The sequence below is a fragment of the Hermetia illucens genome, chromosome 4 (genome assembly GCF_905115235.1).
Source record: "Hermetia illucens chromosome 4, iHerIll2.2.curated.20191125, whole genome shotgun sequence".
NCBI classification, from domain to species: Eukaryota; Metazoa; Arthropoda; class Insecta; order Diptera; family Stratiomyidae; genus Hermetia; species Hermetia illucens.
Window position 1 is genome coordinate 107,653,282 of NC_051852.1, and position 21,188 is coordinate 107,674,469.

The following is a 21,188-nucleotide window of genomic DNA, read 5'->3' on the forward strand; positions in this document are numbered from 1 at the left end:
TCATGGCCGTGCATACTTTTATCCTTGCTATGCTATCATAGGCGGCTTTAAAGTCGACGAACAGATGGTGCAACTGTTGTCCATATTTCAACAGTTTTCCCATCGCTTGTCGCAGAGAGAAAATCTAACCTGTTGCTGATTTGCCTGGAGTGAAGCCTCTTTGGTATGGGCCAATGATGTTCTGGGCGTATGGGGCTATCCGGCCTAGCAAGATAGTGGAGAATATCTTATAGATGGTACTCAGCAACGTGATACTTCTATAATTGCTGTACTGTGTGATATCTCCTTTTTTATGTATGAGACAGATAATGCCTCGTTGCCAATCGTCAGGCATTGATTCGCTGCCCCATACCTTGAGCATAAGTTGATGAACCACTTGATGTAACTGGTCGCCTCCATATTTAACCAATTCGGCTGTAATTCCATCGGCCCCCGCCGACTTATGATTTTTTAGTCGATGAATTGCACGGACTGTTTCTCCTAAACTTGGTGGTGGCAGTATTTGTCCGTCGTCTTCAGTTGGCGGGACCTCCAACTCGCCGATGTCCTGGTTGTTCAGTAGCTCATCATCGCTCCAATAAGCCCATTCTGTCGGAAATCAGATTTGCCTCTTTGTTTCGGCAGGATGAGCATCGATGTGTATAAGGCTTCATCCTGCTGACTTGTTGGTAAAACTTCCGCGCCTGGTGCGGTTGCTCCCTGTACTTTTCTAGTTCACAGACTTGTTGGTTCTCCCAGGTTTTCTTTTTTCATCTGTGAAGTCGATTCTTCGCTCGACGGAGTTCGTGATAAGTCTTTGCTGAGGTGGCGGCGTTCAATCAACACGTGATCAATTTGGTTGAAAGTGGTCCGCACGCGCAAACCAGGTACTTCCAACAACCATTTCGTGTGACGCTGCTTATTGAATAATCCGCAGTCCGTTATCATTTGTATTTTGGTGTAAGCTATGGGAGCCAACGTATCGCCTGAATACGGGCTCTTTCCCTACTTCGCTGTTAAAATCCCCAAGTATGATTTTGATATCATATCTGCGACCGGCTTTCAAAGCCAATGACGGCAGGTTTCATTTTTTGGCTGACTAAAAAACCTACTCCTAGCACATGGTTTACTGGATGGTCACTATAATATATGGTATGGTGGCTCTTCTTCAGGAAACCGGTCCTGTTCATAGTTGACGCCACAAACATAGTTTGGGTCGTATTGTATGCTCACCTTAGGCTTGTCACATCCGTTTCCTGCGCGATTTTCAGTTTCAATTCATCATTGATAATAACCTCGTCGAAGTTGTTGCACTCTATAAAACCAAGGGCTGATGCGAGAACTACGAACGCTCACGCATGCTGTGGGTTACTCAACCTTGTTGAGTTTTATACACGCAAAACGGGGTTGTACATTTTTTTCACCAAATATACTCGCCAAATGAAGAAGTAGAGGAATTTAAAGGTCGGTACGGATAACTGGCGGGAGTCGCTAGACTTAATGACAGCGTCTGCCTCTCATAATCCGACATTTAATTCGCGTCAGAGTACGAAAGCACATTGCCGCAAGAGGGAGAGGAGCATTTTTCAGAGCCCCACCATCTTACTTCGATTAGGCCCAGATTATACAACTTATATCGAGTTGGAGAAAGAAAGCATCCTACTGATCCTTGATACCATTTTCGGGGTGCTTCACCAACCATAGACTGTTTTCGATAGCCAAAAGTCTTTGGCGTGAGGTCATCCCCTATCCGATTCGTTGTTAACGTTTCGAAATTTGGATTTTGATACTCTTACTTGCCTTTGACTGGCCTTTTACGACAAGCAGGGACGACTTCAACTTCTTAAGCCCCAATTTAGGAGGCATCATTATACTCAAATAAGTACTAATGAATTCGATTAACATCAGAAAAGTTTGAAAAACATCTCCAACCGTAGCAAAGTCGTAGCACGCTTAGGCGTTGCGATGACCTCTAAACACTGTCTTCGAATGGGCCAAGAGTGTTCAGAGGTGGGCTGGGAGTAGGTTCTTCCAATTGATGTTGGTAATGTTTTATGGGCTGTTAATCGGGCCCGAGACTAGCTAGAACATGATACTAGGAGGAACTTGGTCTCTAAATATCTTGGACACTTTCTGCTTTAATAAGGACCCTCACTCTGATGGTCGGGTTGGTCAAGGCGCTCTTTTCGTCAGAATACTTGTGGGACTAAGATATCGATTAGAATTTCAAAGGGCAGACGTCGGCGGAACGTAATGGACAGCAATTGTTAACGCTAAACCACTAGTGGGTGAAGTCTATGCCCTTGAAACACAATCCTATAAAATGATGAAGTCAAGCAGGATATTAAAAAGCAAGAGAGTTTGCAAGGGGCACAGTGGTCGCCGGTAGTATAGACCAGGTGTCTGAGCTGGTCACTGAACATCTGACACAGCAAGCGGTAACAGTGAAGAAGTAACGCATGCATTAGTTATTCCATGGTAGCCCATGGGTATCATATTATGCACGTGAAGGCCAGTTCTCCTAGTATTTTTTCAATTCTTGCGTCGCTAACGGTGTTGAATAGGAAGGCGAGTAGCTTAAGATTGTTCTATTCGACCAGATTTTTAGGAGACTTGTTGCTCTCATCTTATTGTTGTAGATCCAGATGAATGAGGACGGAAGAATACCTTTTAATTTGGACACTTCACATGGTTGTCAAAATTGACGTGGTGTCCCGTAGGGCGCAGAATAGATGTTACATACATACAGAGGGGGCGAGGGATCAGATGTAGATTTATTGTGTTTCTCACATAGGCGTGTATAGAAAAGTATCTTTTGCAGATTTTCACCTCCGCAAACAAAGATGGGCAATCAGATATTTTATGGATTTCAGTGTTTTACACAAAAGGTTTGGTTTGGATAAAATTGTAAACAGCGGTTCACTTCACATTGTTGGTGGAAGGTCAATACTGGAGTCTTGGCATTTTCTTAATTAATCAGTTCGATTGATTTACTTTCTAATTAATATCTGATTATGAGACAATTCATGGCTCACTCTGAAAGTTAATGATTGTCGATAAAGTTCAATAATAAATCTGAATGGAAATATCTGAATTAATTTCCTTTTTTGCTCGTTTATAAGAAATGGGCAGCGGTGAGGAACTTAATGAAAATCGATTATGAAACATTTCTGCAATCAACAGGCGGGATTGCAGAAAAATTCCCGTTACAAAGTCAGTTTCCATATTGATGTCCACAGTCGCACTATAGCGATAGACCTTATCTGGTGCTATTCTATCACGAACTAGCTCATGTTCTTCAAACACCTCAAGCCCAGATGCAATAAAGAATTCTCAATTTCGCCAACAGTGAACACTGCACACCCTATAAAAAGCATCTCACTCTAAAGATGCAAGATTCAAAGGAAATAGCCTCAAGAAATTGCAAACATGTGCAGCTTTGCCGTTATGCAATCGAATGCCTATGCAGCAATGTTGCAGTCAGTGTAACATTTGAACGCGAGGGAACAGGTAAGCAAGGTTAGGACCATAGTTGGAGAGTGGGTGTGTTATGAGGTTGGAGCCTTATGGGAATGCAGGTGAATTGAGGAGAGGATAGGGTTTGATTAAAAAGTGATGGAGGAAAGTATCGATTTGGAAGATATTCACTCCAGTTAGGGGGAGAAAATTGATGGTACCGGCTGTCTACTTTGTTTGGCACTTGAGATATTTCCTTCGTAAATTTTAGATTTTTTGAAGACTTGCAACCAACAACTGAGGGACGATGTTAAGCTGGACTGCGTTCGATATGGTCAACAGCAAAGTCCTTATGTTGCACATGCATGCATTCAATGTTGTCCGTTGCTGCTCAATGTGTCCGCCTATGAATTTTAAATGCGTCTCGTAATTCTAGGAATCAGCATTGATAAATAGTCTACTGCTCACTCATAACGAGGGACCCCGTAGACTCGTGTCATTTATAATTACCGCAAAGTACACGCAACACGAACAAAACTTAGACCTTAGATGGTGAAGTATGACTGGTTCTTTGAGTACAGATAGACGCAAGTATCTAAAGATACGCCACATTTATTGTTGGGAACTGAAAAACTGGTTAACCGACTGGCGCAAAGAAAAACTCTGCCATTAAATTTTTAGATATTTATCGGTATGGCTTCAAGCCGCAAAGTGCACTGCAGTGGGCGGCAGTAGATCGAGATTTGAGCTAATTGAATAATATTTAATCCGATGGTGTTTTGTATTGTTTCTTTTTTTTGCTTGATACAGGATGACTTAGTGTTATTAATACAGGGCATTTGGCATGGCAGATACTAAGATTGGATCGAGATAGGTCTTGGGGAATTCTTCTGAGACCATAATTCAATCGTCACCTAAAATATGCGCGGCGGCAAGAGTTTATACCACATTGCCTTAGATTATTATAAAAAAACTATTTCGCCATTTTTTCTCAACCGTATTCCATTCAAGCACTTTTTGCCAATTAAATAATTCACAGAAGACTTTGGTTCTATTTTCATTAATTTGTGATTTTAGTTTAGCTGATTTTAGTTTCGTAACTTTTTGTGTTCAATTTAGAAAGATGATTCAATAAATATGTAAGTGGTAAATACCTTCAAGAAGGTGATGTGAATTCATTATTTCAATAGTGATCAAGCTTCAAAATCACGATTTTTGAAACCATCCATTCTATTTTGACCAGTCCAAGGTGTCACAAGAAGCATCGAAAGGTGAAACCATATCAAATCTACCACAAAACCTCCAATTTATCCTAACTGCTAATCCAAATTAATACCCAATCGAAAATTAATTAATCTAACCACGTAGAAAACACATTTTCAATATTAATATCTTCACACTGCATTAAACCAATCTACACTCAATATCACCTTCTGAAAATCAATTCGGCTAGCGATGACTATACAAATTAATTCGAGTATCACGTTTACATAAGCATCGAATTCGTGAACGACTGGGTTGCGCACAGATTTGTGGTCAGGCTGTCGATACGAATGGGGCCATTTATGACAATGATTCGATTAAATCAACCCTAAATAGCCACTCTGAGACTATAACAGAAAACCCCATTCCACTAATTGACTGGTCGCTGTTATGAATTCACTTTTAATGCATAGATCGGCTGGACGGACCATTTGCCGCGATCAAATTGAGATTGTCACGCTAGAGGGTTATCTGCGGGTACATATATGGGATGCCATCGAAGTGCTGGCGTGGTGATGGAGGGGTTGGCGGTGCAGTTTAAAACATTTTGCTACAATCCTTCTTGATAAGATGAAATATTTTATTCTGAAATATTGATCACGTTAGATTTGGTAGCCGAAATTAAAAAAACAAAACAAAAAAAAAATAATCTATTAAAAAATTACAAATATATTCAGAGAGTTGCTCGCTTAAATCTTTTGTTTTGTTCTTAAAGGCTAGATGCGTCGCGCAGTTGGCTAGAAACTCCAAAAAGTCGGCTCAAAATCAGAAAATTGATTTTGTGCTCTAAACTCCTTGAAATGATCTACGTTTTCAGCGCACCTGATCATATAAGCCACAGATTATATCTTTTAATACAGACTATCACCTCGCGCAAGAATTTGTTAGACTTAAGGTAAAGGTTAAGGAAGGTAAATTTGATTGCAAGAAATAATCAGTGATATAATAATGTGGTATGGTAATGTGGTAATTATGACCTAACTGATCTTTAACTTTCTTTACAGTTAATTCCTATGAGAATTATTAAGCCAAACATTGTGAACATGAATCATTTTAATAGAATTTCTTTAAGTGAACTTTGATCATTTGCATGCGCGTAATATTTAGACTTTTGTATTTTAACTTTAATATTTTGTCACTGTATGCTCGTTAGGGGCAGAAGAGAGTCTCGCTTCATGTGTTTCTTTTCTGCCCCTAACTCATGGCACACTTTTCTCGCCGGTCTTCCACTCCCGTGGCGAGCTCCGCAAAGTGGATAGATCCGCGCCATCTATTCGTTCGCATTCGCAACATTCGAAATAAATTTCGAATGCTGTGAATCCTGCCGCGCCACATCCGCGCCACAGATCGGTCCGCAAAGTATGATCGAGTCATGAGCGTTCATTCTGGAAACCAATCGATAATCGTTTGGGGAAAAGCCAGTTTCTACCCAAGAGAGTCTTGAAATTTCAAGGCTGCTGCAAATTTCTGTCCTTTTTAGTTGCTTTTTAGCCTTGCAATTTCAACGGGAACTATGATTGGTGAGTGAAGCTAAAGTGTTATGCATGCAGCATAATGTCGATAAGTCTTCCAATCGAAGTAGCGAAAAAGGGTAATTATAGGAAGAGTCACTCTGTAAATTAGGGCTTAAGAATACACCCAAAGTTTCCTTGCTTATCGCAAACGCGACTAACAGGAATTGAAATTTGTGGGCTAGCAACCCCCAAATTTCGAAACTTTACTGCTTCCGCTCGAACACTACCTTGTTGTGGGGGAGGAGCCTAATACATGAAAATAAAAATTAGGAATTCCATCCATGGTAAGGAGTCACAGACTTCGAATTCACCCGCGACTCTGAGAAATCAAGTCGTGACCAAGGCACGAATTATGGAGGCCTTACCAGATTCATGTTCCCCCATGGAAGACAGGACTATCGCTTATATATATCTTGTACATGAGCGATGCGTTCGTTTCACGAAAATCTTCTTCGGTGAGAGATCCTCGAGGTCGAGAGTCTGCGTTCTGATGTCCAAATTGTCGGGGGCAACTGTGTTGAGACAATTCTGTTCTCAGGACCTAGTTGCAGTCAACTTACAATACGGTGGGGAGAAACGTCATAGTTGCCTCTACTTACTTAGCCTACGATTCTGTATTTCTTCCGCGATGGAAGAACTAAGGGATCTGGTAGTGTATGTAGAATCAAGTGGCCTTAAACTCTTAATAGGTTGTAATGCAAACGATCAGCATATTTACTGGGGAAGTAGCAAATGCAATCCTAGAGGAGAGAAGCTGTTTGATTTTATCACTGCAGCTGGTCTATGTTCGTGGGAGTAAGAATAAGTGAAGTAATTGACCTGACAATCTGCATTTTAAAGTTGTTAGCGTTGATTACAGACTGGCGAATACTACTACTCACTCTCGTATCACGAATTTAGTTTGACTATTGCAGACGAGCAGTCTGTAAGACAAAGCAGGAATCTTGGGAAAACGCACTAGACAGAGTTCAGTGAACTTCTTGGCAACAAATGCCACTGAGGACTCCTTTGGCGATAGAAGATCGATTGAAAACTTTGCATTGCGCACCTTTAGAGTGCTTTGAAGAGGTTTGCCTTTTTTCCCGAGGCCAAAGCGGTAGAACGTACCAAGGTGGAACTGAGAACTGAAACTCGTGGTTCTAAAAGCAATATGAATGAACATTGGTTAAACTTCAGGAATTCATGGCGTGAATATAAAAGGCTTTCGAAGCGAGGCTATTTTAGAGCATACTGTGAGGAGTGGACGAAGATACTTCCAGACCGTGCAGGGTGCTCAAAAAGGACTCAAGAGTTGGAAGTTCTCTAAGTATACCACCCGGGAGAACAAATCACAGGAGAGGGAGGGAAAAAATTGGTTTCTAAAAAACTTTCAATACGAAAGTGGGACGAATTGGAACTCTGCGAGAGCGGTGGTTACTAATAAAAAGCCTAGAGCACCTATTCTATTCCTTGAACACTACAAAGCAACTGACATAGATGGCATATTTCCAGTAGTGCTAAAGGAGGGTAGAGGGAACTTAGAGCGAATTATAAGAAATATTTGATGTCTTACTCTGGACTATGTGCCTATCTCTTGGCAGAAGGTTAAAGTAGTCTTCATACCTAAGCCTGAGAAAGATGACTATTCAAATCTAAAGTACTTCAGACAAATCAGCTTAACATTATTTTGGCTGTAATGTTTGGAGAGGTTGTTTGAGCGCTGCCTTCGTGAAAAGGCGCTAAGGTCGCACCGACTAAATGAAAATTAACACGCTTACTAGCGTGAAAAGTCTGATGAGTCTGCAACCCACTTTTTGGTTTGTAAGGTAGAGGACCCAACTCTAAAAAGCGAACACGCAATGGGGGCATCCGTGGAGATTAAGGGGCATTTGACCTCCGGTCTTTTCCTACAAGCTCTATGATGCCGCCAGTAGTGTGTGTTCTCAGTGCTTTTGTGTAATATGTTAATCGAATCACTACTATGCGAACTCTAAAACCTGCTAATATACGTTTAAGGAAATGGGGATGACGTGGCTGTGAAATACAAATACATAACGCGCCGTTAATTTCATTAACAGTTGGTGCTTCAAGCGTGGATTTTTAATACATCCAAATAAAACCACAATAGTATTATTTACAAAACGAGGGAAACTAAATGGTCTTTCCCTTCCAGAGATGAGGGGTAAACACTTCAACCCTATTCTGAGCAGAAGCTTCTTTGGAGTAAACATGCAGAAGTATACAGGTGGACCTTTGCGTCGGCATGGGGGCTTAGGCTACAAGTACTATTGTGGATATGTATATATTGCTGTCTTTTGAACGAGTTCTCGCTGTGAATTTCAAAGAGCTGTGTATCTGGGTATTATCGGTGCCATAATCACGGCAGGTATCGGAGCTCTAAATGCATTTCCAGCCCTTGTTTATTCAGAGCACTGCAATGAACGCTGCTTATAGACTAATTCGATTAGATTTATGGGGGAACAATGGATGTGCGGGGCGCAGAGTATTGGCAGAGTTATTGGGAGAAATGAATCTAGTTTCACAATGCCTTCTGATTCTCAGATCACCATACATCTTGAAACATAGAGAAAACTGGGACGAACCAGAAGAATGTGCATCACGATATACTGACGTCTTGTCAACAACAGCAGAGGGTCCTGGAGCAGGAGTCTACTAAAAATGATAAGTGCGCTTTTCCTTGGGACAACTTGAACCATATTTCAGGCAGAAGTGTATGCGATCCTAATGGTGGCAACTTGAGTGATTGAGGAACGGTTGAAGGGTAGGTGCAACGGAATCTGTAGCGATAGTCAAACTGCACTGCGGGCACCGGGCAGTCCTTAATTCACTTCAAAAATTGTTCAGGAATATATAAACCGATTGGACTTTGTTTCTAGATTCAATACGGTGGAATTACTCCGGATACCTGGTCTTTATGGTGTGGAGGGAAATGAAATCTCGTATGCTTTAGTAAAAAGAGGTTGAATTTCTCCCATGCTCCGACAGGAACCAACAACTGGCGTGTTAATAGGATTGGCTAAAGTTGCCAGGAAAAGCTGGGAACAAGCTGGCAGGTGGCAGAGTTTTAATACTGCTAAACATGCAAAGTTTACCCTGTCAAAAAGCAGGAAGACTTGCAGGAGTATTGTGGGCATACTGGTTGGCTATAGTTCACAAGCTGGACATATTTTCGGAATAGAGATTCTCCAAGATGAGACGTATCCATCCTGTAATGAGGAAGCAGAATTCACGGAAGATTTTAAATGTGAGTGCTACGCCTATGGGCGCATCAGACATTCGATTTTTGGTGAGTGCTCAGACGTTTCGTCTCTCTCCCATCTCATAAATACACATGCTACCAAAACGTAAGAAATGCTTTGGATAGAGACTGATCTCACGATGAAGACTTTAAACTATCGAAAAGAGACTATCATTGGTTTTTGAATACGCGCACACTTCTCAACGGGATCGACGGTTCACAGACTGCTCGCTTTCTCCACCTCTGGCGAGAATTCCAATGAGCATTTTGGGCATAAGCGAAGTAAGATAGTGGGTCTCTGGAGAGTGCTCCTCTTCCTCGTGTAGCATTGTGATTTTTTGATTTTGGACTCTCGAAAGCGAAACAGTTGCAGTGTCGGATTGTTAATGGCGACTAATGCACGACGCGGTTTATTGACTGGAAAATTCCGGTCCACGAACGGAGATCTCCGATATAGTAGAGAAGAATGCTTTCGCCGAACAATCACATGCAGTTGAGGAGAGGCCCCCTGTTGATCGTGATGGGTGATCAGCATATAAAGGTGGCTTCTGACAGAACCTTGCTGGGATGTGTGATGGGGAAACATGGTCTTCGCAACCGTAAATATAATGGTGGAAGATTTGTATATTTCTGCAATTTCAACCGCCTCGTCATTGGTGGCATATCCTCTTCCACCCCAGAACCTCGCTGTTGCATGGAAAGAGTTTGAACAACTACTTAATCAGCGTACCTGCAAACCTTCCAATAACTGTTGGTCTTCCCCCGAAGATATTCCAAAGACAGCAATTTGCACCCCTTTTGGACTTTTCGAATTCACACAAATGACTGCTGGTCTGTGCAATGCGATGCAAACCTTCCAGGGATTTAACCACTCTGCACTATGAAACTTGGACTTTCTGGTCGCATCTTCTCCTTAAAAATGGCCTAATACTCAACGTTGATGAACGCAAATTTCTACAGCAGCAGGTGAAATTTCTAGGCCATTTGACCCGACCCAAAAAAGGTGCAAGCAATCGCGAGCCTTCCGAGGCAAAGACGGTTATATTCCCTAGAAGATTCTTAATAATAATCGTTCGCGCAACAATCCATATTGGATAAGGGCCTTGAAGTGTGTTAGAGCACTCCATTCAAAACCATTACGGTACACTAGAGTACACTGTAGGAGGCAATGTGATCAGTATTGCGCTCGCCCGAGATTATTACCCCGATTTGATTCAAGTGCTCATTTACAGCTGAGTCGACTGGCATCCGACATCCAGTCACGATTACAAATCTTACTGCCACCAATGAGATTTGAACCACGACCTTCCGTTACGACAGCTAAGCGCTCTTACCACTTGAGCCATCCGGATACACTAGAAGGTTCTTGGGCATGGTAAACTCCTAACGTCGTTTCCTGCCCAAAATCGCTCATCACCAGGCATTACTTAACGCCCTCCTGTTTCGCCCTAAGATCGAAGATTCACGAGAGGTGTGGTCTTCAGGAATCATTTAAGCGTTTGAAACAACCAAGCAAATTCTGGTAGAAGCTACTTTTTTGGCATTCCCTCTTCCCCTCCATTGATGACAGTTTCTGGAATTCAAACGACAGCCATTATGGTGCGTGACAAGCCGTACTGGTTTGCAGGCCTGCCTTTCGTTCTGCTTCGCTTCCGTGCAGCCGTCCGCGAAGAATTTGCTGCATGCCCTGTTGGCTTGGTGTACGGAGAGGACCTTCGACTTCTGGCGACCTGGTCCTCAACAGGAGAGACGGCCTTGGAGGGAAAGGATTATTGCGTCTACTCGAGAAGCCGTTCCCAAATGAAAGCTACTTTTGCCATCTCGTCACACGCAGTCGACGGTTCACCCACGTTCTGGTGAGGACAGATGCACTCCGGAAGCTACTGCAGCCACCATACAAGGGCCCCTATAAGGCCCTCAAGCGTGGGGAGCACTCGTTCAGTCTGGATATCGCTGGCAATCCCAAGAGGATCTCCTTGGATTGGCTGAAACCCTTATTTCAGGAAGCAGACGTCACTGAAAGGAGGCGAGAGCGCCACATTCCTTTTGACATTTGCCAAACGATCGGAGCCGAGTAGCCTTATGACGGGTTCTCTCGCCAATACCATTAGGTTTCAGCTGAGGGTGGAGTGCAGTAGCGTAGCGACACCAGGGGCACTGAAAGATAGCCCGATCACCCACGAGGCCAGTTAGAAGGAACGGGACTATTTCATACAGAGTAATCATGTGAAGTAGGACATTCCTGCTCACCTTGACATTTTAAAAAAATAATTGGTTTGTATTGTATTGGCACGTTGTTGAAATAAAAGAAAAGTTTTTTAAAAAAGAAATTGAATTAATAGTTTTATTAAAATTAAATGCAAGTTCGAAGTGAAGGCACGAAAGAAGCTTACACAGAAGATTAGTTACAAGCAGTTGTTTAGCGTATACTTGAAGTGATAACCGCGAAGCAGAAATTGCAGTAGTTGAAAAATTTTATTTACTTCACCAGAAAAAGAAAGTTAGTGATCTCAACCTTCAGATCTTTTTTGATTTCTTCTTCCAAAGGGTCGATTTATTAAATGCGTCAATCGGATCCTTATACTGACTTACCTTTTTGTTTGAAATGGTTTTCGATTACAGTATTGTGTAGCGGATTTTGGGGGGCAACAGTCCGAGGATCGTTCAACCTAAACCGTGGGTTGGGTGGCCAATGGCAAGCCTGGTCTTTGGTATGTGGACTCTGAATACCTTGGTTGTATCACTATGCTGAAAGATAAAACGGGCTGCAGCCGGGAACCAGCAAAGAAACGGAAGTTTGCTAGAGTTTTGCTCAAGAGGGTGTATCAGAGGGTCGTACATATTCTGAGCAAGAATAGGGAGGCCGGTCGACGAGCGGGATCAAAACGTTTCTCGGTAGATATCAGTTGATTGTCGAAAAATATAACAACAAACGCCTTTGAAACTAGCAGTAGGTGAAGTCATGCTAAAAGAGCAGCAAGGAAAGTTGTGTCGTCGCTTGTCGGAATTTACTGGAGTTGCATCTTTTTGGGATATGTATCACTCATTTGGTGACGCGCGGGCGTTGTTTTTAAACCAAAAGCGGGCAGACGCAGCCATGGGCCCACGAAGGACTTTCGACCGATCAGTCTCACCTTTTTCGTGGACATTGAATAAAAGACGATTATGGAAAAAACGCCCTTTTCCAACTTTCAGCATGCCTGCCTGAGAGGCAAATCCATAGGAACCGATCTTTACGAGGTTATAAGTGCAGTCAATAAAAGCATTATATTCTAGTTGCCTTCCCTGAACATAGAGAGAGCATTCAGAAATGTTAGTGCCAGCGCCCACGACATCAAGGAAACCTTAATCAGTATAAGTTTGCAGCGGTATCTAACCTATTAGATAATATCAACGTTAAGAATTAGGGTAATCTAGTTTAATTCGCAAGGTAGCCACTTGACCAGAGCTGTAAGCAAATTTAGGCCCCAAGGTGGCGCCATCTTTTCAGTGATGGTTGATGGTGATGAACGAAATTTTACGCACATTGAAAAGGAGCGGGGTGAAGGTGGTGACCAACCTGAGCAGAGTGGAAGACTGGCGGCGTGTTGAAAGTCTATGGCACCGTATTTTTTACTGACGGATCGAAAATGGTCTATAGAGTCGGTGCAGGAGTTTTTTCGGATACACATAGCGTAGCCGAGTCGTACGGTCTCTTACGATTCGAGAGATAAGAGCACGCCTCGCGATGGTTGTCAGTAACAGACGGATATCGAATTTGCTTTTCTAGCATACAAAGATACAGTGCTGCAAACCGTTCTTGGGCCCAAAGGTCATAGCTGTGAGGTCAGTCCCTCCTCTGAAGGCTGTTGACGTTGCAGTGTCAGATAGTTTTGAAATTTGCGGCTTGTTAACAAACAGATTTCTATACCTTTTAATCGTCCCTTTGCAATAAGCAGGAAACACTTTAACGTGTTCTCAATTCCATTCATTCATTCATTCATTCCGCACTTCTAATCAAGAAATAGACAATATAAACTTGGGATATAAAATGGAACTCCTGAAAATATCATTTGGCAACCCGAGTCTTTTGCCTGTTTTTTTTATTGTTCATGGATTACCAATTGTACCTATCTTGTCGCACGGATAAATTACGCGGTTTCAAACTGAGTGGCAAAATTGCAATGATCCCTCCATGCGATGTCGTTTCAGATCTTTAAGTCGATGTGAACTAGTGCAAGTAAGTTATCGCAGCTCAGTGAGCGATTCAGCCAACTTCATGTCATGCACATATTATGCAGATAGACTTGCCATAAGGAGAGACCTCATGGCTCGATGTCTGATGCAATATTATGTCTTGTTATGACTTTTCACAGAAACATTAGAAATACATATTACGGAAAATTGCACACCGAACCCGTTTCGAATTTCTATGTATGAACGTTTTCGCGGTTTTTAACTCTGTAGTCTCACAACCGACTATCTTGACTTACCTGAACATTCCATTGTAACCACTGGCAGCATCAAAAGTCTGGTCCGGCGGAGCAACGCGTTCAAGCAGGCGTGGGAATTGTGACAAACATCCAATTGCTGCCAGCAGATTTGGATCACCGGGGCCAACAGGTTCGGGTAATTCACCAGATGTTAGTGGCGATCCAATGGAGGTGAGGCGAAATTGTGGGCGCGAGCACATATCCTGGGAAAAGATCAAAATGGAAATTATTAGAAAACAATTAGACTTTGCAAAGTAGCTTGAGATCCACACTACTCCCACTAACCCAATGACCTTAATTCTAGCCGAGACTAACTCGGTGCTAAACGCTTAATTTGAATAGCAAAATTGTTTGCTGATGCAGTTAGCTCATGGTAATATCATTGTCAATATTTAAATTCGAAAATCGCCGCCAATATTTGCACATACCAAAACGAATAATACAATAAAAAACGTACTCGCAACTTCTACTTGGGAACAGCAAAGTCAGGCTCTAAAGTGGAGTCGCAGCCCTGTCTGTGCCGAATGTCGAACAATTAGCATGGAATTTTAAAACACTCACGTCAAGGTTGCGAAGCCTTATACAATGCTCGGCTTCTAATGTAAGTTAGATACAGCAAACAATTTAGCAAACCAATAAAATTGGCAAAAGTGTTGCGCAACAACATTCCCGTCCCGATTGGGGTGAATGAAGCGAATGATTTGATTGTCATCTCTCGGTACCAAATAAAACGTTCCTATTTGTTTATAGAATACCAGCCAAATGCTGGTTCAGTCCAATCTTCCACTGTGGGTTCTTGTGTAAATTTGCCAAGAGCAATCGAAATCAGTTGATTCATCCAACCTTTCACCCACAAACCACTCACATGCGGTCTCATCCACGTAATTGTCTTCTTTCGCGCCAAACTCCTGGTGTTATTTGGGAAGTCCAAGTCTTCGTGGAGGCCTCCTGAATTGCGGACTAGCACGCCATTTGCCTGGTGTCGCCCGTTCGTTTGATAGAGTCCATTGGGCAGGGCATCCGTGGAGTAGTGTCTGGAAAACGTTTGACTGTTCGGTTCTTTTTTTAATGCAATTAGTTACTCGGTTTGATTGCAGTTTCTTCACTAGAGTCGTCCAATTTCTCTTGGAGACGGTAATGATGCTAATGCTCTGAAACGAGGAAGCGAGTAATTGTTCTTACCTTGATAATGTTGAATGGGGTTCTTGCGTTCCTGTCCACGGGCGCAATTTCGACGGAGTGCCGCCGTCTGAATTGAAAGAAAGAAGAAAAGCGGAAGTTAGAGAACGGTACTGGCAATAAATAAGTAATTATTAATTCGATGATGCGTTGTCCAATTGTTGGTCTGGATATGCTTTCTAATTGGGAGTTAATTGGATAAATCTGCACAATGTCTTTACCATTCATGGGCACTTAATATATTACTTAGAACAGTAAAGAAATTGTTCTTGCCTTAAGGCTTTAAATTAGCCATTTTTCTAGTTGTTTATTATCGGGTTTCTCGCTTGAATCTTTCGTTCCACCCAATATAGTTATTATTAAGAAATTTGTCAACAGATTTGAAAAGTTGATTAAATTCGATAGTTGGTAATGATTTCACCTTTGCTAATCTTTTGCTAAAATTTTAGATTATAAGCGCTCATACAAAAACCATCAAAAAACTAATAAATTTTTAACCCCCTCAAAAAGTTAATTAGTTTTGACGAACTCGGATTTTTGTAACACTTTACGCAAATTAGTACCCGAGAATTCAATCAAGTAAAGAATGGAAGAAAGTAATCATAGTTTTGAAATAACATAAAGAAGTGCGTTCGGATCTGGGTTCACAGAAAGAAAACTTTTGGAATTGGCCGAGTTTATTAAGAACAAATATAATGTGTCGCGCCCTCCTTAACAACGTGGTCTGGTCCGATTATGCTTCAGGCTAAGGTTGCATAATTTGCCAAGTCTTCAAATGATCTCTCCATGATCGGCACTGGACGGATCAAGAGTGTGTAGGTCCGGGCTGGGAGTAGGTTGATTAGAGAGGACTGGGAAGACCCAGAGGAATGCGTGGCAGGATATACGGAAGTCTTCTACACCGATGGCTCAAAAACAGAAGAGGGTTCTGGAGCCGGAGTCTACCTCTCGAATAAAAACGAGAAGTGGGCTTTTCCTTTGGGACAATATGCAACGGTTTTGCAAGCCGAAGTTTATGCGATCCTAAGGGTGGCAAACTGGGTTATTGACGCGCGGTTGAAGGGCAGGCGCATCGCAATCTGCAGTGACAGTCAAGCTGCACTGAGGGCATTGAGCGGTCCTTTGATCACCTCGAAAATCGTTCAAGAATGCAGAAACCGTTAGAACTCTATGTCTAGATTCAATACGGTGGAACTACTCTGCGTACCTGGTCAATGTGGCATAGAGGGAAATGAAATCTCGGACGCTTTAGCGAAAGAGGGGTCAATTTCCCCTATAACGGGACCGGAGCCAGCAATTGGAGTATCAGTAGCATTGGCTAAATCTGTTTTCAAAAACTGGGAACAAGTTTCCCATAATGACAGGTGGCAGAGCCTAAATGCTGCTCGACACACCAAACTTTTCCTGCCAGAATCCAACATACGTACCGCAAAGTTTATCCTGTCGAAAAGCAGGAGGACTTGCAGGTGTATTGTGGGCATTCTGACAGGCCATAATTCACTAGCTGGGCATATGTTCAGAATAGGAATTACCGAAGATGATACGTGTCCCTCCTGTAATGAGGAAGCGGAATCCACGGAGCATTTCCTATGTGAATGCCCCGCCTATGGACGCATCAGGCATCAGATTTTTGGTGCCGATGTTCTCTAATTGCGACGGGTAGCACCGCATCCACTAATGGAAATCCTGCGATACGTTAACGAATTCGGAATATTCCGTTAGACGGGGGAGGCGAGTACAATAGGACAACACGCCCTGAGTGATCAGAAGCTTTGGCTTCTCCTCCACCATACACACACACACAGGTTGATACTGCCGATAGGTTTGTCTGTTACATGTGCTTTTGGGGCAAGCGGATCTAGTGGGAGATAAACAAAAGCAGCAGCTCTGGGGCCGTTAAAGGCGTTAATAGAATGCTAAGCTGAGGGCAACTTGAGTAAGGGGAAGGGAAGTATGCAGGCTGTAAATTTGTTGAGCATCTTTGGTTTCAATTAAGACCCTTATTTTAGTGCCTCTTTAGGGTAAACGTTTTTCCCGGATCACTTGTGGAACCAAAGTATCAGCATCATCATCAACGGCGCAATAACCGGTATCCGGTCTAGGCCTGCCTTAATAAAAAACTCTAGAAATCCCGGTTTTGCGCCGAGGTCCACCAATTCGATATCCATAAAAGCTGTCTGGCGTCCTGACCTACGCCATCGCTCCATCTCAGGCAGGGTCTGCCTCGTTCTCTTTTTCTACCATATATATTGCCCTTATTGACTTTCGGGGTGGGATCATCCTCAACCATACGGATTAAGTGACCCGCCCACCGTAACCTATTGAGCCGGATTTTATCCACAACCGGACGGTCATGGTATAGCTCATAATAATAATAATAATCATTGGCGCAACAATCCATGTTGGATCAGGGCCTTGAAGTGTGTTAGAGCACTTCATTCAAGACCGTAACGGTACACTAGGAGGCAATGTGGTCAGCATTGCGCTCGACCGAGATTATTACCCTGATTTGACTCAGGTACTCATTCACAGCTGAGTCGACTGGTGTCCGACGTCAAATCACGATACAAATCCCACTGCCACCAGCGAGATTTGAACCGCGACCTTGCGTACGACAGCCCTGCGCTCTAACCACTCAGCTATCCGGACATAGATTTCGCTCATGTATGCTACGGAATTATCCATCCTCACGTAGGGGGCCAAGAATTCTTCGGAGGATTCTTCTCTCAAACGCAGCCAAGAGTTCGCAATTTTTCTTGCTAAGAATCCAAGTCTCCGAGGAATACATGAGGACTGGCAGGATCATCGTCTTGTACAGTAAGAGCTTTAACCCTATGGTGAGACGCGGATTTCATCATCGTAGCTGTTATCGGTTTCGACCCTAGATAGAAGAAATTATCAACGGTGCCAAAGTTGTATTCTCCTATCCTTATTCTTCCTGTTTCACCAGTGCGGCTTGATGTTGTTGGTTGGTTCGTCGTCGGTGCTGACGTTGCCACCATATACTTTGTCTTACCTTCATTGATGTGCAGCCCCAGATCTCGCCACAATCGCCGCCTGCTTGATCTGGATGAAGGCAGTTTGTACGTCTCGGGTGGTTCTTCCCATGATGTCGATATCGTCAGCATAGGCCAGTAGTTGGGTAGACTTGAAGAGGATTGTACCTCTTGCATTTACCTCAGCATCACGGATCACTTTCTCGAGAGCCAGGTTAAAGAGGACGCATGATAAGGCATTCCCTTGCCGTTATTGATGTCGAATGGTCTTGAGAGTGATCCTGCTGCTTTTATCTGGCCTCACATATTGGTCATGGTCAGCCTAGTCAGTCTTATCAATTTCGTCGGGATACCGAATTCTCTCAAGGCTATGTACAGTTTTACCTTGGCTATGCTATCATAGGCGGCTTTAAATACGATGAATAGATGGTGTAACTGGTGTCCATATTCCAACAGTTTTTCCATCGCTTGCCGCACAGAGAAAATCTGATCTGTTGCTGATTTGCCTGGAGTGAAGCCTCTTTGGTATGGGCCAATGATGTTCTGGGCGTATGGGGCTATCCGGCCTAGTAAGATAGAGGAGAATATCTTATAGATGGTACTCAGCAACGTGATACCTTTATAATTCCTGCACTGTGTGATATCTCCCTTTTTATGTATGAGACAGATAATGCCTCGTTGCCAATCGTCAGGCATTGATTCGCTGTCCCATACCTTGAGCATAAGTTGATGAACCACTTGGTGTAACTGATCGCCTCCATATTTAACTAATTCGGCTGTAATTCCATCGGCTCCTGGCGACTTATGATTTTGAAGCCAATGAATTGCACGGTCTGTTTCTCCTATACTTGGAACCAAAGTATATTCTCAAATTTTCAAGAGTAGATGGTGATGGATGAAGCACCGCTGGTGATACGAGACATAGCATGGGACGATAAGCTCCTGTGATTCCGGCAAGAGATATTGGCCGAAGAAGGCTATACCGCGGCTGCCAGTCGAATTCTTAAGCCCATCTACTGGAATCGACAACAAGGATCTCCGCGAGCTAGGCGGTAGACGAATTAGCAATTTTGAGCCTGGATATTACTGTTATCGAACTGGACATAGTGAGTATCAACCATTGTACTCCGCTTTGAAACCATTTACATCGCGGGGCGACGGCAAGTGAGAATCGGTAAGAAACGGCAGCCGTTGAGGTCCAACCTTGTTCTGAAGAAGTGTGGGACGAATAGGGGGGCTGGTACTGTTGACGAGCGGGATGAAAAGGACCTTGTTGGTCACTCGAAACTTGTTATCTGGACATTTTTTGCTCTAAACTTACTTTTATAAAATACTATGCCATTGTTAAGGAATATAATGACAAGTGCAAGGAAAACAGCGTTCACCTTTAACGCAACCACGTTCATTTGCCAACAGGAGCGCAAAAGCAGCATAGTTTACAAGAGCTCAGTTAGTTTGGTTTAGTGGGGGGAGCCGCAGCTCCAAGCACTCAGACCTTTGCTAGGCCCATTGTACTGTACCCGGAGATGGTCTGAGGTCTGAGGAGGCCAGGTAGCTACATAAGAGGTAAGGTCCATCTCTTTTTCCGCCTCGCTTTGGCTGCATATGGCCGAAACCACCACTCCGATTTTTTTCCATGTGTGTAGTTTCGGGGCAGTGTCACGTTAAAAGCCCTACTATGGTTTTCATGTCCCACTTCGTAAGGAACAACAAAAATGCCACTTTAGCGGCCTCGGGTTCCTTCACAAAGATTTTCGCCTGCCGGCAGAATTTAAAATTTCTGCATTCGGCCGCATGAATCCTCGCCATTTCCGCTTTCAGAGTAGACTTGACAGTAGAGCCCCGGATACTGAAAGTTAGTTCTCGTCCCAAAATTGTGGATGCAGAACCTAGGCAAGCCAGTCTGTCAGCTTCCTCATTACCAGCGATGTTTGAGTGCAGTGGCACCCACATCAGGAATGTTTCGTTCAGTCGGCCAAGTTTCTGCAGCATCTGATGGCAACTCCACACCAAGTGGCTTGATATGTCTTTGTCGTTACAAGAGCTTAGGTGCCAATCAATCTCAGCAGGCAGCAAAACAGCAATGACTGATTGACAGAGCATCACTGTGAAGCCTTGCAACTATGTGACCAGATGGTAAAGTGGCGCTGGCGGATGGTAATTCCACTAGCGGATAATTCGTGGGCAAAAGTATGCCTGTGGGCTGAAAGCTGCGGACTCGGCACCAATCCAACAGAAACGGTGCTGACGTCATTCCCCACCAATGTAAGGACACTTGAATTTCGTTTCCTAAACAATTTGGGAGATACGCTCAAAATCACCATATGCTTGATTCCCGATCATATAACAGAAAGGAGAATGAACGGATTGATGAACTGGCCAGAGTTCTCTTCTTAACTGTCCTTCAATGGGTCCGGAAACGCGCGCAGGATTACAGTGGCATACAGTGCCAATGTCTTGTAGGGCATCGTATCGGCAGACGTGGCATTTCCTACAATTCGCATTGGCGAAGTTGCGGCGGGGAGAGAGTAACCCCTAGCTAGAATCAGGCTACGGACATCAGGCAGGCAATTCTTTGACGACCTTAAAGAGCCCTCATTGTAGGGTAAGCAAGCTTCTATCCTTTTAATGCCACGGCTGGCTCTATAGGTATGAGTTGACTAGATTCAGCTGTCTTTGTTCTTCCCGCAACAGTTGCGGGTTTAAGTGTCTGTGGCATTGTATCGACGTACCATAGTGATAGTTGCGCTTCTCGGAGTGACCACTTATACCAACCTACCATTGACAACCCAGGTAAATGGTATGAAACGGGAAGCACTCTCAAGTTGTCCAGCAAATACCTTGAAGATAAGGAATCGTCTCATTAACCCGGGCGACCAGGCAGGTGACAAATAAAAACAAATTATTAAACATTAAAATTAGGAACCTTATAAACATCTGAAAAGCTATCCTTAGGTTGTTGCCATGGAAAAAAAATTGACCGTAACATTAAATCGTTGTTTTATGCTAAATGAGTGCTAATGAGTTGGGAAGATAAGAAAGGAACGGCGTGGGTCAGTTTGTTTCCCGGTAATCACTGTTCTCAGCGATG

At 43.3% G+C, this 21,188-nt stretch overlaps 1 protein-coding gene across 3 annotated transcripts in view; it reads right to left on the reverse strand.

The window, feature by feature from the left end:
* Positions 1 to 21,188, reverse strand: part of LOC119655320 (calpain-11-like) — a 142,810-nt gene that overhangs the window by 23,401 nt on the left and 98,221 nt on the right. For 2 of the 3 annotated variants that reach the window (XM_038061158.1, XM_038061156.1), the window contains exons 3-5: positions 15,105 to 15,171; positions 14,788 to 14,971; positions 13,923 to 14,125 (exon numbers count right to left, since the gene is read on the reverse strand). In XM_038061158.1, the coding sequence (XP_037917086.1) occupies positions 13,923 to 14,125; positions 14,788 to 14,971; positions 15,105 to 15,171 (454 nt within the window). The remainder of the gene's footprint in view (positions 1 to 13,922; positions 14,126 to 14,787; positions 14,972 to 15,104; positions 15,172 to 21,188) is intronic. The other variant, XM_038061159.1, reaches the window with a different exon arrangement.